Raw genomic sequence first — 16,733 nt, forward strand, 5'->3', positions numbered from 1 at the left:
TTACTTTCATTTCTCACCCATTGTAAACAGAATTGCTACACTTTTACAGATGGAAGCACCAAGACTCCGAAAGGGGATATAACTTGCTGTGGAAACACCTTGATCTAATGTATTAAGCATAGAATAGAGAATCAAGAGGCCTAAATGTTAATCCTGCTTTTGACACTGATTTGCTTTGTGACATGAGCATCAGCATGGCCAGCTATAACACTGAAGCAATTTACCTACTTCACTGGAGTATCGTAAGACCTAGCAAAATAAATATTTGGAGAGTGTTTTACAATTGCAAAATATTACGAAGGCTAGACTGTAGCAAAAGTGGGAATGGGCAGTAGTTAAAGTTGTTGAAGGGGAATGGTAAGCTTTCATTACATCAACCAAAGGGGCCTCTTGTACTTTTAGCAGAGCAAGAGGAGATGTGCTTTAACTCTTGGGCAATTTTGGTATCCCACCTATGTGCCCGCCCATGTAGGTGATCAGACCTCTAGAGAGGCAAATCTCCCCAGTTTCCTCCTTTTCATCCTTCAGCATTTATAAAAATCTTAAGTGTGTATTTGAGTGAATGTGGGTTTTCTGTTTTTCCTCAGTGATCCAGAGAATCTAGCATCCAAATCACACTGGTATAGAGCTGCATGGGCCTCATCCCCAGGAATATCCCTAGCACAGCATTAGATCAGGGACAGGTACATGTCATTCTGGGATATGCCTGCAGTTGATCTGAACCATGGCTATTCCCTAGCTACCTCAAGGGTCATAGGGACCTTGGGCATCTGTGAGAAAGTGAGACCAGCCCTCATGACTTCCTGGGGCCAAACAGAAGTCTCAGGATTAAGAGAGTACAAGTCCACCTTCTCCACCTCTGTACTGAGTTCTGCTCTGGAGCAGAGAGATGTTGGACAGTAGGGGCTGAACCTATATTTAAAAAAAGGGTATTTTGGATAATGTTTAAGTTAAGTCATAATGCAAAACCTGATTCATAAAATTTATGTTTCAGGTTTAATTTATTATGCCTAGTGACAATCTAAACTCCATGTACTGACATAAGTATGACAGCAGGATGGAGGAACTTGATAGGGCCAGTGGTGAAAGCGGGACAATCCAGCAGCAAGGGAGGGAGACACTTGTCAAGGGACAACAGGTAACTCCTGTGAGTCTCTGGCACCTATTGGCCATCTGGGGAGAGAGGAGTGCTGATTGGTCGGGATTTCCCAGCTCCCAGAATTTAATCCAGTGAAGAGGCCATGGGGAGCCTCTTTTGCATCTGTTCCAGCAGCCCACCCTACACACCTGAACTAGGAATGGGAACCCAGGCTGACAGATGCTGCAGGTCTAGTGAATCATCTTTTTAGGGGAGTCAAGGAGGAATTTTCTCCTCCCATGAGCCAATTGGCAGAGGATCGTTGAGTTTTTTGCCTTCCTCACAGCACCTTCAAATCATAGTGTTGTGAGCTGGAACACGCTTAATACCTAACTGAGGTATTGGGGTGGAAGTTTTATTCATTACAGCTTTTGGCCAGTTACCAGTGCTGTTAAGATAAGAAAATGAACAGTTCCCAGAGGTAGAAGACTTGGGATTTTGGTGATGGGCTGTGGGCTCATTTGATAAGGTGAGACTTTGTGGCTCTTGTGGGCTGAAGTCCCCACCCCGCTACACCCTTTGTCCCCTTCATTGGGGGAGTATGGGGGGGGGGGAAGAGTGCTAGGGCTCAAAGAGAGCTGAGTGCTGGAGAGTAGGATGAGGAGAGCCTAGCCCGTGTTATGGGTCATACGGTAAGGAGCTCTGTAACTCTGGTGCTAGTTATGAGTCATATGGTAAGGAGCCCTGTAACCCCCACACTGGGACCAATTAAGTGCCTGGTATAGGAGAATATGGATGATGGTTGGTAGCACCCTTCCCCTGTATTCAAGTTTAATAAATGTTATGGCCTGCTGCTTAATTCCATGCATGTGTGTCTGTCCTCATTTTGCCGGTGTGTTCACATCAATAGATTAGTGAAGAAAATGCTTTCAGTAATATTAGGGATCTACATGAACAGTTAATTGAATTCCACTTAAAATTCCTTTCTTAAACAAATATAAGTTTTGGTGCCTACATCAGAGCTTCCTGTCCCGAAAGTTACTTTGTATTTCTCATCTGGAGAAAAACTAAATGCCAACAAGGCACATCATCTACTAGCAGATAATCCAATTCATCACCCTCCAGTAAGTCACTGGTCTATTCTAAAAAGCCTTAATCTTACGCAAACATATGTCTGCAAAGGAAGTCTCCCCTGTAAAGGACACTTCCATGTCTCCTTCCTTCCAATTGTCAAATTTAACATACATCCTTCAACTCACAGTACTTTGGCATACACTCAAAGGTTAATGTCCGGAAGCACCAAAGATTCAGGTCTTCAAAAACTTATTATACAGCTAATTAGAATTACACATCAATACACAAAAGGAAGTTGACAAACCTGGCACTGTCAAAAGTGTATAAGGGACAGTATTGGGACTAAATTGCAAAAAGTAGAAATTCACTATTTTGGGTCCAGTTCAGCCCAGTGTATTCTGTTTCTCTACTTTACATTTCTCAGGGATTCTGCAGTTTAATATAGAAGCTGAAGGGTTCAGTGGGAGGAGTTGTTTTAGTTGGCCTATGGCTGCTATATTGCTGTTAGGGCTGCCAAAAATGTTATTGAATGAAAAACAGGGATTTCAACTAAAGATTTGGGGGAGAAGGGAGGCAAAAAAAAGTATCTACTTTCTGCAGAAAGTTTCTGGTTTTGTAAATATGCTCCAGTGCCATCTATTGAATCTTAAGAATCAGACTTTTTCTTTTAAAGCTGTTAAGAGTATGCAACTCTTACAAAAGGACCACACTGCAACTGAAGATGCTTCTAAGCAAGTAGTTTGCAAACAAACAATCTTTCAAATTTTTTATTCAAAGTTTATATATTCAATATTCATTGACTTGAATATTGTCAATGGAAGAACATCTGCACTTATTTCTCTTTAAGAAATTGTTAGGATTCTTAAGATTTTACCTGACTTTCAGAGACTACAGTGGTGCACCTGGATCTTGTTCACTACTGAAAACTGAACAATTACTTGATTACAACTAGGGAAGTAATTTTGCAAGTTAAAACAATTTCTGGCTCACCTATGATTGAAGAAGATGCAATAGCAGGAAAACAAAATCAAGAACATGAATCAGGAGGCAATAGAACAATTGAGATAAGAGTGCTGTTTAAATGGTACTATGACTTTGGGTATGTATGCTGGACCCTCGAGGTGAGAAGGATTCAAAGAGAATACATAGGTGGCATACAAGCCTAATGGCGTTTCTGCAAGCAAGTAATTTTCTTATTATTTGGACAATAGAAAACCATGCCTTTCCTGTGCTTTGAAGCTAAGTAAACTTTATTTAAAATATGAAAGAATCACAAAATAACTTTGTAATACATTAGGTAGGAAATTGTGACCTTTAGAGTCTTATTCCCGGAAATAAGTGAAAGCTAGACACAATGGGGACATATTGTCTGCTCTTAATCTTTGGAGGGCAGAGGGGGAACATTCTTGCCATACTGTTTTCCAATATTTCCTGCCAGCTTGAACGATTCATCCTCGGTCTCGTTAATCGCATAGGAAGCAATATATCCTGCTAGAAAGCCTCTAAAAGTTTTAAAGAGAATAGGTAAAGTTTTATACCATTTCCTAGTCTTCTGAATAGTATTAATGTTTTAAAATGTTAATATTCAATGAAAAATAGTAAACTTTATGAATCTGACATCTTGGATCTGCTATAATTTCGTCACCTGGACATTCACATTAGACCTTATATGAAGACCATTAAACTTAATGGAAACACTTCCACTGACTTCAGTAGGCTCTGAATCAAGCCTAGTCTTCCATATGGAAAAGCCCCAGTATCCAGCAAAGAAAAGCTGAACTGGCCACTCTAATCAAAGACAGAGTATGAAGCAGCATATATTGCTTCTACATTTAACAGACTACACTGAATTTTAATTCTAATGTTTCAGTCTCATGTCAGAGACATGCCTTCAATATCATGGCAATTAGCTTGATCCTACCCATTCATTTCAATAGACATAAGATCAGCCCATACACATGCAGAGTTACATCAGTATTATAAATGTAACAGCCAAAATACTATGAAACTCATGAGAAAATTACCCCCTTCCCCACCCCAAGCTTCTAATCCTTATGGCTACAAGGCAAAACTTGCAAAATGTGATCTCAGTGCACCTTAGAGACAAATAAAACACTCCCTCTTTTTCTGGTTTCATGATTTTTCGGAATATCATTAATTTTGGACATATGAGGTTGGCAATACTGTATCCTCCAAAGTTTTCAGGCTCCCTTATTTTATAACATCAGTGTGAGATGAATTATACAATGATTTTATTTACATTATTATTATGGGTATGGCATATACCTACATTTGTAGAAATGATCCCGCTTTTGGAACAGAGAGAAAAGGTCTCTTACTTGAGCAGTCACGTTTCCTAAGCATTATCTTTTCCATATGTTAAGGGACAGGAAAAACATGAAGAATAAGTCATTTCTGAAAAGACTAATACAATGCAAAGCAGAAATGTAAAAGTACTACATTTTTTATCTTTTAATCCTCTACAGTTTATCACCTCATTTCATATTCTAATTACACCATCAAGTTGTCTGAGGTATGGTGCGGTCCCATGAAAATGAAGAATCGTACATTTAGGACTAACTTACAATATAGTAATTATTGATACTCCTTTTGTCAGTGTTCAGGCAGAGTTAATGTGATATTTTAAATGTACAAAACTTGAATGCTTATGCAACAGAAATACTAAGGGTCAGTTTTGCAATTACTTTAACACAAGAGTATTTGGATACAAAGATTTATCAAGTGAAAAAATCAAATAAAAACAAGTTAGTTCTACTATGGGCTGAGCAGATGAGAATGAAAGATTACTCATGTTCCTGTATTCATAAACTAGTAAAGGACACCTCTTTTACAATATACTTCCTAGGTATTGTGTGCCAAAATTATCATTAAAATAACATTTCTTTCAAAAGTCTATTATGGAAGTTTTAAATTCATTAGCTTTCTGGCAAACGTGTATTTGTATATAAGGGTTAGGTGGTGGCATGCATTAATTCATTAGCCTTCCAGAAAGGCTTGATTCACATGTGACTTTAGTTATTGCAAGAGAAAGGAGCTTAGTATCATAAACACCAAAAAACAGAACACATTTCCATACACCTGGCAACATCTGCTGAAGAGACCCTCTAGTCTTCGATAGCAAGCAAGGTCTAAGTAGAAGTGCCTGAGTGGGTCTTGGTAGGCAACCTGAACACTGACCAGATCACATTTGACTTTAGCGAAGGGGAAAAAAAAAAAAAAAAAAAAAAAGACCCCCACCTGAGCGACGCAAGTTACAGCAACCTAAGTGCTATGCACACTGGCAGTATGTCGGTGGGAGATGCTTCTGCCTCTTGTAGATGTGAAGTAATTATATCGATTGGAGAGCACTCTCTGGTCAGCATACAGCAGCATCTTCACCAGATATTCTACAGCAGTGCAGCTGCACTGATGTAGCACTTCTAGTATAGTCCTGTCCTCAGAGTCACAGTCTGTCTCTGGATTTCCCTCTGCCCTGCAGGGGAAGATTCCTAAACTATGCCTATAGCTAGGGAGGTGTTAGTATCGTTATACAAGGCATTGGTCAGACCTCATCCAGAATACTGTGTGCACTTCTGGTCCTCCAGATTTAAGAAAGATGAATTCAAACTGGAACAGGTGCAGAGAAGGGCTCTAGGATGACCTGCATAATGGAAAATCTGCCGTATGAGAGGAGGCTCAAAAAGCTTTCTTGTTTGGTCTAATCAAAAGAAGGCAAGGGAGAGATATGATTGCTCTCTATAAATATATCAAAGGGATAAATACCAGAGAGGGAGAGGAATTATTTAAGTTCAGAGCCATTGTGGACACAAGAACAAATGGATATAAACTGGCCATCAGGAAGTTTAGACTTGAAATTAGATGCAGGTTTCTAACCATCAGAGGAATGAAGTTCTGGAATAGCCTCCCAAGGGAGCAGTGGGAGCAAAAAAAAAAAAAAAAAAAAAAAAATCTAGCTGGCTTCAAAAACTGAGCTTTATAAATTTATAGAGGCGATGGTATGCTGGGACAGCCTAATTTGACAATTAACTGACCTTTGACTACTAGTGTAAATATGCTAATAGCCTGTGATAGAATTCTCTGTACGAACTCAGGTCCTTTCTTGGGTGTCTGGCTGGTGAGTCTTGCTCACATGCTCAGGGTTTAGTTAATCGCCATGTTTGGGGTCCAGAAGGAATTTTCCCCCAGGGCAGATTGGTAGAGTCCCTGGAGGTTTTTCACCTTCCTGTTTAGCATGAGGAACAGGTCACTTGCTGGTGTATTATCTGTATCTTGAAGCCTTTAAACCATGATTTGAGGACTTCACTCAGTCTTAGATTAGGGGTCCATTACAGGATTGGGTGGATGAGGCTCTGTGGCCTGCGTTGTGCAGGAGGTCAGACTAAATAATCACATTGGTCCCTTCAGACCTTAAAGTCTATGAGTCTACCTAGTGTAGCGTACTTCTCCTTGTACACTACCATCGCTAAGCTAGGGGAAACATTGGCAGTGGAGCCCAAGCTCTGCCTACTACCTGCTCCCAATGTGACCATTCTTGTCCATTTTGTGGGGTGGAGGGAAAACAGCAGTCCTGCAGAGTCTGTTCTCCTCCCTGTGCTGCTATCCATGATCCTGGTAGCCAGCAGAAGGGAGTAACGGGGGCGCCTTCAGCCCCTCACTTTCTTGCATCTCTGTACAGATCAGGCCCACAATGAAAAGGGAAAATTCTGCTACACTTTATTATGCAAGATTCTGATGCTTCATTGTTACGGCTTCCACCTATTTAAGGTAAAAATTCCTCATCTAGAGCAGTGCCTGCAAAACAATTACCATGATAATCCCGTTTCCAAGTGCTTACAAATTTCTACGATGGAACATCTATTTCTAGATATCAGATTTATACTTTGTACTACACTTCTGAAATTGTATGCAATTTCCTTGTGAATTGCCTTTACTGGTCAGCTGGAAAAAACATACAAAAGGTACATCCAGATAATGTACAGATAGTTACCTACACAGGTGGAGAGTGAGACCCAGGTCTTCTGCAATCTACCACAAAATCTCTCTCCCCTGGTTGTAGAATTGTTTCCAAAATCTAGCCTTCATTTTTTATTGTTTCTCATTTGTTTCTCATCCACATGGCTGCAAAAGCCCATCAAGAATGTGACCCAAATGCAAACTGATAGTACAGGCAACCAAAGGAAGGCAGCAAGCTTCTTGCCCAAAGTCTTCCAGTGTTGCTATGACCAATTCAGCTCCAATAGTGGTAGTAAAGATGGCAGCCCTAGAACAGACAGTGTTCCAAGGTGGTAGCCAGAGTTTAAAGAACCTTGTCACCTAACGGCTCATAGCTGGTCTATAGTACACAGAGTTTAAGACACCAGAGGCCACTGTCACTTTGTCTACACAAGTGCTCCCATCTACAGCAATGTGGGAAAATAGAAGGTGAAAAACCCCAGTCTAAACAAGGTCCTTCGAGTCTGCAGACAGTCTGAAAACAAACAGCTCTCACTCAGCTAAACTATCCCATTCACTTCAGAGGGGTGCTAACTATGAAATCTGAAGAGGACAATTTATGCTGAGCATTGCTCAAGACATGCAGGAAAATGAAGACAGACACAGGGATAGATTCAAGCAGCAAACCACAATTTTAACTTAATACTGGCTCCCCTATACCAGACATTTATGTGGGTCCAGTGTGTGGTTAACAGGGCTTCTATCATACAACCCAAATCTTCCTTTCCTCCTGAAGGGGACTGAGGGCACCAAAAGATGGACCTTGGTCTGTGAGGACTTCGGGTCCCCCCATTTCCCACAGGGCCAAGGTGTACCAGTAAATTCTCACATCTTACTTCTGGGAGAAGGCTCTTTTAGCCTTTTATCTGAATTGGACACCAGCCATTTTTAAGTCCTACTCCTGTGTAACCTAGTTGTTCCTAGAGAACGCTGTGAGGAAAGGGGGGGGGGAAGGGGAAAACACCAACCACCAGGCCACTGCCAATTTGTTCTCAACAGCAAAAACTTGTTCCTGACCCCCAAAACAGGCAATTGCTTGAATCTGACACATCCTAAAGATCCAACTACAGTTATAGAGCAGAAGGGTGAGGCAGCTAAACTGGAGTGAGAGGATCCAAAAACCGCAGGCAAGGTTTAAATTGGGGGGAGGGGAGACTGAAGTGCGAGTCAACTCCCTCTCGCTCTGCCTGGCTAGTGGCACATAGACAGCAATGGAGGAGAGGCTACCCCAGCATTTTTCCGGAACATGTTTCCTCTACCACCACCTTTTTTCTGAGTCTATCCCCCCCACCCCCGAACCAGTTCTATTAAATTTTCTACCCATTGATTCAGATAGGTGGCATTTTAAAAGACACCCATATAATGTGCTTACCCCAAACATGCACATCCCATGCCATTAGGCAGCCAAAGCCCCAAGTAACTACCCTCCATCATGTATTACAAACGCCCACTTCCCTTCTGACAATTAGCAGAATACATTTAGGTGGTATCAATACAAAGGTCCATGTCCTAAATGAAAACTGAAAGTGTGGGGATAGTGTAAAAGAAATTTAATATAAAAATAAATAGCACACAAGCCATTGGACTGACTGAATCATTCATTTTCATATTTAAGTCGATAACAAACTCTCCATAGTTAATTTAAATCATACTGTCACAAAATTTCCAGTCTGCCTTACTGGAGCACCACAGAAATTGGGGGCCTCCCACAGAATCTAAGTCCATCAATGTTCATGGGGCAATTTTTAGCAGGAAGGTGAACACAACCATATTATTGGCAGCTCACTAAGATTTTTGACTATATATGCAGGACTGGAAGGGCACAATCAGAGAAAATATGTCTACTGTCAACACCGTTTACACAAAATTTCTGTATTTTGCTTCTCCTCTCTTCCCTGCAGTGTAGAGGAACAAGACAGGTTTGTTACAATCTGAGTCTTCTATAGCATTTCACTGGACCACAGGATTTGGAATGTACGGAATAATAGCATTTCATAAAGACATCAAAGGTTCTTCCTAAAAATCAGCAGTTGTATATTTTCTTACACAGGGAAATTATTGTGAGCTAGTTCTAAATTATGATAATCTCAGATCCAGCATCTCATAACTATTGTCAGTGGGAAAGACAGGCAATTCAGCTATAATGCTTTAGAATAAAACATTCATAGGGTCATGATCTTTGAGAACAAAAGCTTTATAATTAGTTATAAGAAGGACTGTTAGGTATATCTTTGGAGTGAAACCTTAAAACCTTTTCCCATAGTAATACATATTTCTGGATCATTCTGCCAAAAAAACAAAAGAAACAAAATATAGGACGTTATGGTGGCTGCTTTCCATAACCGAATAAAAGGCTGTGTGTGCACATATGACTAACAGATGTAGAAATGTTTAATATTCCAACTCTAATCAAAAAAGCTCTTCTGATAGCCTCATCATATAACGCCATAAATTTGAGCAGGCTTTCAGATTAAAAAAAATTCAATTTCCAAGCATGTAGGGCTCTGATCATGCCAAAATTTACCTTGCTAGATTAGATGTTAAATCTCACACAAGAAAATATGTTCCATAGTATGATCTGGCTCTGGACATTGATTCAAATGAACTGGTATTTTACAGTGAAGAATAGCTATAAAAGGAGTGAAAATAGAGAATGATAAATGCCTGTTTTGAAGTTCCATACTGCCTTTCCCTCCCAAAGGATTCCCAAAGTCTTTTACAGACTGTGGCCCCAATCCTGCAATCAGATCCATGCTGGAGGAGCCTGAGGCCTACGCACAACCCCACTGACTTCACTTGGGCTGGCAATTGGCCCAAGGCTCTATCCACATGGATCCAATTGTTATAGGGCCTTAAACTTGCAGGTACATCACCTACAACTGAAATGTAGTAATCTGTGTTGAACAAGAATGTAAGTGTAGCCTTTTAGCAAAGATAGATCTTAGCTGTATCAAACATTATAGTGATGCTACACAGTATGTCAAAACTAATTCCATGCACCCAAATGAATTGGTATACCAGTAGCTTTATATATAAATCAAAACACTGCTCAGCCAAAATGTTTACTATAGGGAATGGCTAAGATTTGAGAGATTACTCCACTCTCAATCCCCTGCATTTTGATTTTATAGTACAGTATTGATTCCACAGTAATGGAAGTCCAAATCCCACTTTGCTGCTCTAATCCTACTCTCTCTCACCAGTGAACAAATGACTACCTTAACAGAACTCTCTTACACTAAAAAAATAACACAGCATACCACTGATCATCTCATTTCCTCTGCTGTAAACTAAGCTGTGCTGGCAATAGACACCACCAGATATAATAATTACAGATGCCTCTGATGGTGCTCTAGTTAAATTATTTCTCCAGTAGCTCCTTTTCACAACTTAGAGGTAAAAATCCACTTCAGGCGCTAATTTTTCGTCATCTTAGCCCAAAAACAATTTTTTAAAATAAACCTTATTTAGAGATGGTCCAGATTTTCCAACAGAACACTTTTCTGTCCAAAAATGCTGATTCAACACAACCAAAACATTCTGCAGGAACATGCTGATTTTGTTGAAAGCTTTGATGGAAACCAGGTAGGCAGGCTGGTTTCTGCCGGCTGTGTTCCACAGCTGTGATTCCCTGGGCAGCTGCCTCACCACAGCTGCCTGTTTCCTGGAAAGCTGGGCAGCATGAGGCAGCAGCTGCTCAAGGAGCTAGTTCTCAGACTGCCTGGGAGCCAGCCTCCTATGGTGGCCTGACTGCCATAGCCTCCAGCTCCCTGGGGAGTCTGGCAGCTCCAGGAGGCAAGCAACCAGGAGAAAGGCAAAAGAGGCCATTTTAGTTCTGCTGAAACACTGTTTTTCAAAATAGAGACACATTTTTCCCCAAATTTTGAAGTTTTTCCACAGGATGCAAATTCTTTTTCTAGCCAGCTCTAGTCATTGCTTTTAAAAAAAAAAAAAAAAAAAAAAAAAAAAAAAAAAAAAAAAAAAGCCACCCAAAACCTGCTCTTAACATGGAACCATAGTTTGTGGCATCCACTTCTAAATTATGGAAGTTCTAAAAGCAGGGGAAGACCTGAGTCAAGGTTCCCTCACAATCTTCAGACATCACTTCCTCATTCATACACAATATTTCAATAAATACACTCACATATAAGTCTAAGAAATCAAAATACATGCAGCAACTTTAACACTGACCACAGCATATATAAATTCAACTTTTTATACATGGCAAATACATTTATGTACTGTCAGTTCTTCATTTCTGAAGAACTCTACATTCTTAATAATTATATTTTTACAGACATCTCATATTGGTCTATACACATGTAGGCAACCTTAAATAGAATTACACCCTCGTGGATATCACACACACATTCAAAACTACAATCCAACAATGTGAGGAAGGTAGCAAAGTCAAGCACCCAAAAGTTAGGAAGTGCCTGAATTAAGGTTTTCTATGCAACCTTAATTTGTCCACCTTGTGCATATGTATTATGATGGTCTTCAATCTGATCACACTATTTTTTTCTACAGAATCCCTGCCTCATTCAGTACACAGGATGGCTGGTGCTCACTTAATAAGCAGCTACTCAATATTTCATTTTATCCTCCTCGTTCAATGTGTGGCACCATTAATTATTTATAGCACACCATCCAAAACTTCTACTGAATACAGAATTATTGATTTCCTCATGGGCTTTTCCAAGGTGTATTTACCAAAGTATCAGAGTGCTTCACAAATGTTAATGAACATATCTGTGCAATATTCATCTGACCAACAACCATGTGTTCTGTCTCTTTTATCTCACTTGTGTACCACTAAAGTTTAAAATGGCTGGGCACAATGAGTGTCCAAAGCTGTATTCTGGTTGATTGGTTGAGCATTTTGGATAGTGTCTCAACTTCGCAACGGCTCTCAATAGTACATAATTCAAAAATTAAAAAAAGAAACACACTTATCTATATGATGTTTATGCGTGATAGCAAGGGGGGGGAGGGAAGGAAAATATTGCTGCCCCTTTACAACCAACCCAAACATTCAGTCAAATTTCTGATCCCTGGGGATGTCGCAGTTGGAAGTAGAAATCAATGGATCTGATATTTTCTTTGATGCAATCTTGGTTGTTTACAATGTCTGTACAGAGTCCTGTTTCTCCAAATACAGGCAAAACCAAATACTAAAAGAGCAGTTTCTTAGGTTGGCGCCAAGCCTCTTTAGTCAACACACACAAAAGCTCTTGCTAGCTTTTCCCAGGGTCACACATTGCTCACTGCCTACTGCTTGGCTTTTTTGGTTTTTTGCCTCTGCCTCTTACTCCCTTCTTGTCTGTTCTCAATTTTTGTGGCCTTGTCTACGCTAGCACTCATGGAGGCAAAGTGTAGATCACTGAGAGGTGTGTTTTTTTCAAATCCCTGAGCGACAAAAGTTTTGCCAGCATAAGTGCTAATGTAGACAAGGCCTAAATGTTCTCACATACAATCCAGGAGAATGTCCTATCCACATGGTGCTAGTTTCTGGGCAGATTCTATTAAACCTAGTTTTATGTGTGGCTTCTTAAGTGTTTATCTCAACTATCTAAGGTGAAGATGTGTTCACAATTCAGTTTGACCAGGGTTTTAACTCAATCTATAACAAGGTATCACCAAACTCATACACCCCCCATCTTTGCTTCACTCATCATCGCAATAGTGATGCCCTATGTGACCCATTCCAAACAGAAAGAAAATAACGAATTCAACAAGTTTTTATAATTTTTAATTTAACTATATACATATGTACATCTTTCTGCCAAGATGTTTTCACATCACCAGTCCAGATTGGTTTTTACTCCCATCCAAACCTTTGTGCCATTTCACTCTCCCTAATGGACTTTACCATCATATAGGGCCCCCTTTCAATCAGCCGGTGAGGAATACCCATTGTTTCAATAGAATTTGCTGGCTGAGGCATACCCTGTTTGAATAGGGGATTCACTTCTGTAACAACCTTTCCAGCCTCAACTTCTACAGCTATATTCCAAGATGGAAGTGGGGGCTGGACAGCCATGCTGAAATTCTGTCTGCCACACTGTAAGCACCATTGTCTCTGTCCAATATGACAGGGGTTTTGAAACTTGGATAGGCCAAGACAGGAGCAGTCCCAAGAGCTTTTTTCTCCCCTGCCCCCCCACTCTTAAAATTATTTCCCTTTCTTACTGTTTGGTGATTGTCAGAAACATTCAGCAAAATGAACAGGTATCAGTTCTTGTTTCAGACCCACAAGACCTGTAGCAGCTAAGATTCCCCTAAGACCCTGTGTCTCAAAACAGGTTTCAGCCACTCCCTATCTTTCTCTTGCTGGAAAGCCACCATGGTATCTGCCTTTGGTGGCAGGACAATTCATTCACTGCAAGCCAATTGCTTACAAACCATTTGTCTCACCTGGGCCATCTCTTTAAAAGGAATTTCCATACTGAACTCATAAGACACCTTTCCTGGAACGGATTATACAATTATTAGCCATAATGAAATCTGCCATCCAAGACTTTTCCAAATTTCCAGAGGTCCAATCTTGAAACCCAGTTTTCAAGATCCAATTTTTGGACGGGTGCCCTTGCCCCGTTACTATCTCCATTTGAGACCAAATAGATATTTCAGTTCTGGATCCCCACTTCCTTAAACTTTTTAGCATGTCTGGTTTAACAGCAGTTATGTTTGAGCCCCTATCAATCGCTATCAATGATTTTTACAGCTCCTATTACACACAATAGCCCAACTTCCATTATTGCAGTTTAACTGCCCAGATCTAAACAAAAAGCTGTAGGGATGATCCTTGTACCTCCACCAAGCTTTGACCCTTCACACTGGTGTCCCCATTCCCCAAACTGGGAGAGAGGTTTTCAGTAGACACTTGAGACTGTCTTAGTCTGTCTTAAATTTATAACAATCCCTTTTGTGGCCAGTGTTGGCACAGTACCAGCATTTAACTGAACTGTTGCCTTTAATTTTCACATTATTGCCAATTTCTCTTTTTACAAGCCAAATGTATCACTTTTTTCTAATTGTTCAACAAGGTCATGAACAAGATTAGAATCCCTCATTTCATCATACATCTCAGACACAGAGCGGTATTTACAGGGCTCATAGCAATCCACTTCCATCTTCCTCATTAGCAGTTGCTTCCTCTTCTGGTGCAAAGAAAGATTCAAATTCTGTGGCAAATTCCTCCACCTCCCAGAGCATCTTCGACCTCCTTTCTTTGATCTTGATCTGCAAATTGAGTTGGGCATCTAGAAATTGGCCCATTGCCAGTTTATCCTGGGAGGCCTCAGTGGTATCTGTACATGCCAGAAACATAAGTCTTTTCTGCCAGTTAGGGTTTCTTCTTTCCCTCTCTTTCTGCCTCTTTGCTGTACCCTGGCCAGCTTAAATTGATAGTTAGCTCCAAATCACATGTCAAGGGCTTGTATTAGGTCCAAATAACTCAGTCTGCTTTCTGTGGGTAAATTCTGCAGTACAATCAAAGCTGGGTCACCCAAGTTGGCTGATAGTAACCCCCTTTCTGTCCTTCCTCCCAGTCATTCATTTGAGCTATAACGTGGAACTGAGGCCAAATGCACCTCCCAGCGAGTTTTTCCCCTCAAAAATAAAGAGTGAGATTTTGCATTATTTGAACGAGGACAGCCTAACCTCTCCCCTCTGGGCCTCTGTGGTTTACATACAGAGAAGAAAACTGTTGTAAATATCCTGTGTTATTCTAGTCCTCTGGCTAGCTCAATTCCTCATCCAGGTGGCTGCCTTTCACTGTGGTCTGTGACCCTTTGATTGCCTTCTGTAGCTAAATTTTTAGCTCCATAACTTGCTGCAGCTCATCTCGGTTGGCAAGTTCCAGAATGGCTAAATCTTGTTTGGGCTCCATCTCTGTCCTGGAAAACTTTCCGGTCCTTGGTAGTGTCCGATTGCTGGTCATCGCAATCTGTTTTACCATTGCAGCTTGGGTGTATTCCAACTGGATCTCCTAATCTGGCCACTTTGTAGTTGTTGCACCAACACAGATTTCACCTCTGCCTGCAAGTAGTCTCTGAGCCCTTTCTGGCAAACCTCCAGATTTTTGTGAAGCCTTCAACTCCTGTTTCAGGTCTTGTTTTAAATCCTTTTGAAAAGTAATCAGCTCCTGTTTTAGGTCTTTTTTTAAAATTCCTCTTGGCACTTTTGAGTCCTACAAGCCATTTCACTATTTCTTCCAATATGGTTCAACAGGAATACCAGCTCAATCTCTTTTTTTGGAACTGATTCTCACCCGTCACATCAGTGTTACTATTTTTCAATCTGAGCTCCTAGTCCAGTTTAAGAGCCTGGGAATGTTGCAGTTGGAAGTAGAAATCGATGGATCTGGTATTTTCTTTGATGCAATCTTGATTATTTACAAGGCCTGTACGAAATCCTGCTTCTCCAAATGCAGGTGGACCCAAAAACTAAAGGAGCAATTTCTTAGCTTGGCCCTCAACCTTTTTAGCCAACAGACAAAAGCTCTTGCTAGCTTTTCCCAGGGTCCCATTGTCCTCCCAAGCTACTGCTTGGCTTTTTGTCTTTGCCTCTTGCTGTGTTCTTGTCTGTCTCAGTTTCTGAGTGTTCTCTCACACACCCAGACACCACACATATGGTCACAGTCTGTGGAACCCTCCCACTCACATGGTGCTAGTTGTTGGGCAGATTCTATTAGGTTTTGTTTTAGGAGTGACCCCTTAAGTGTTTCTTACAGCTATCTTAGATAAAGGGAGCATTCACAATTCAGCTTGAATGCTGTTTTAACACACCCCATAATAAGGTTTCATCCAAATCATAACAATATTTGCTATAAATATACTTCTTTTTTTCAGAAGTGACTTTTTAAAATATCCATTCAGTTTTTAGTTGCAAAGGCAGTTTAACCTGTAACCCGCCACCCCTCTCCTCATGTACCTCTCCTTTCTGCTTTTCCCTATCGCTGCTTTTTCTTGTTTTACCCTCCTGCTGCCGACTTGCCTCCGGAACTGAACCACCATGAAAACTCACAAGTCAATCTAATTTTGGGTGCAGAGATGGTGGGATTAGATGAATTAAAATATTTACAGTCAAAACTAAGGGTTTTAGGATTCCATCATTTGCTGGTAGCTGAAGAGGAAGTGCCCTTCACAAAAAACAAAGTGGTGGGTGAGGTCACACAACTCCTCTGTTTTAAGAGAATAGTAAATTTCTTTCAAATATTAGTATTCTCCCACCCACAACAAGAAAGTACTTCCTTTTCAGTCATAACTGAAGGGCTGAGCAAGTTCTTTCTCCATTTGTAGATTTTGCAAGGGGTACTCATTGCCTGTTTGGGCACTGGGCACATAAGTGCATTCAAAGTCTTGGGTTCCTTCCTCTCCCAGCAACATGGGGAAGACAAAAAGTAACACAGAGCAGGAAAGAATCTTTACACTCCCAAGCAAATGCATCATATTGAATATTTCCAACAAATCGCCTTTGATATTTTCATTAGCAAGAGTATGGAAGAGACTCTGGGGCATGGGCAGCACTAATGAAATGCTCTTAATTCTTCAAACTATCATTT

General features: G+C 40.6%; 1 protein-coding gene across 1 annotated transcript in view; it reads right to left on the minus strand.

Annotated features, from left to right (window-relative positions):
• Window positions 1-14,383, minus strand: part of CNBD1 (cyclic nucleotide binding domain containing 1) — a 164,040-nt gene extending 149,657 nt beyond the window's left edge. The window contains exons 1-2 of the mRNA XM_067553512.1: window positions 14,296-14,383; window positions 13,583-13,635 (exon numbers count right to left, since the gene is read on the minus strand). Coding sequence (XP_067409613.1) covers window positions 13,583-13,635; window positions 14,296-14,383 — 141 coding nt within the window. The remainder of the gene's footprint in view (window positions 1-13,582; window positions 13,636-14,295) is intronic.
• Between the last annotated feature and the right edge of the window lie 2,350 nt (window positions 14,384-16,733).

This window comes from Emydura macquarii, unplaced genomic scaffold, assembly GCF_026122565.2.
Source record: "Emydura macquarii macquarii isolate MOO-44397 ecotype Brisbane River unplaced genomic scaffold, CSIRO-AGI_Emac_v2 contig_1477, whole genome shotgun sequence".
In the NCBI taxonomy this organism is placed as follows: domain Eukaryota; kingdom Metazoa; phylum Chordata; order Testudines; family Chelidae; genus Emydura; species Emydura macquarii.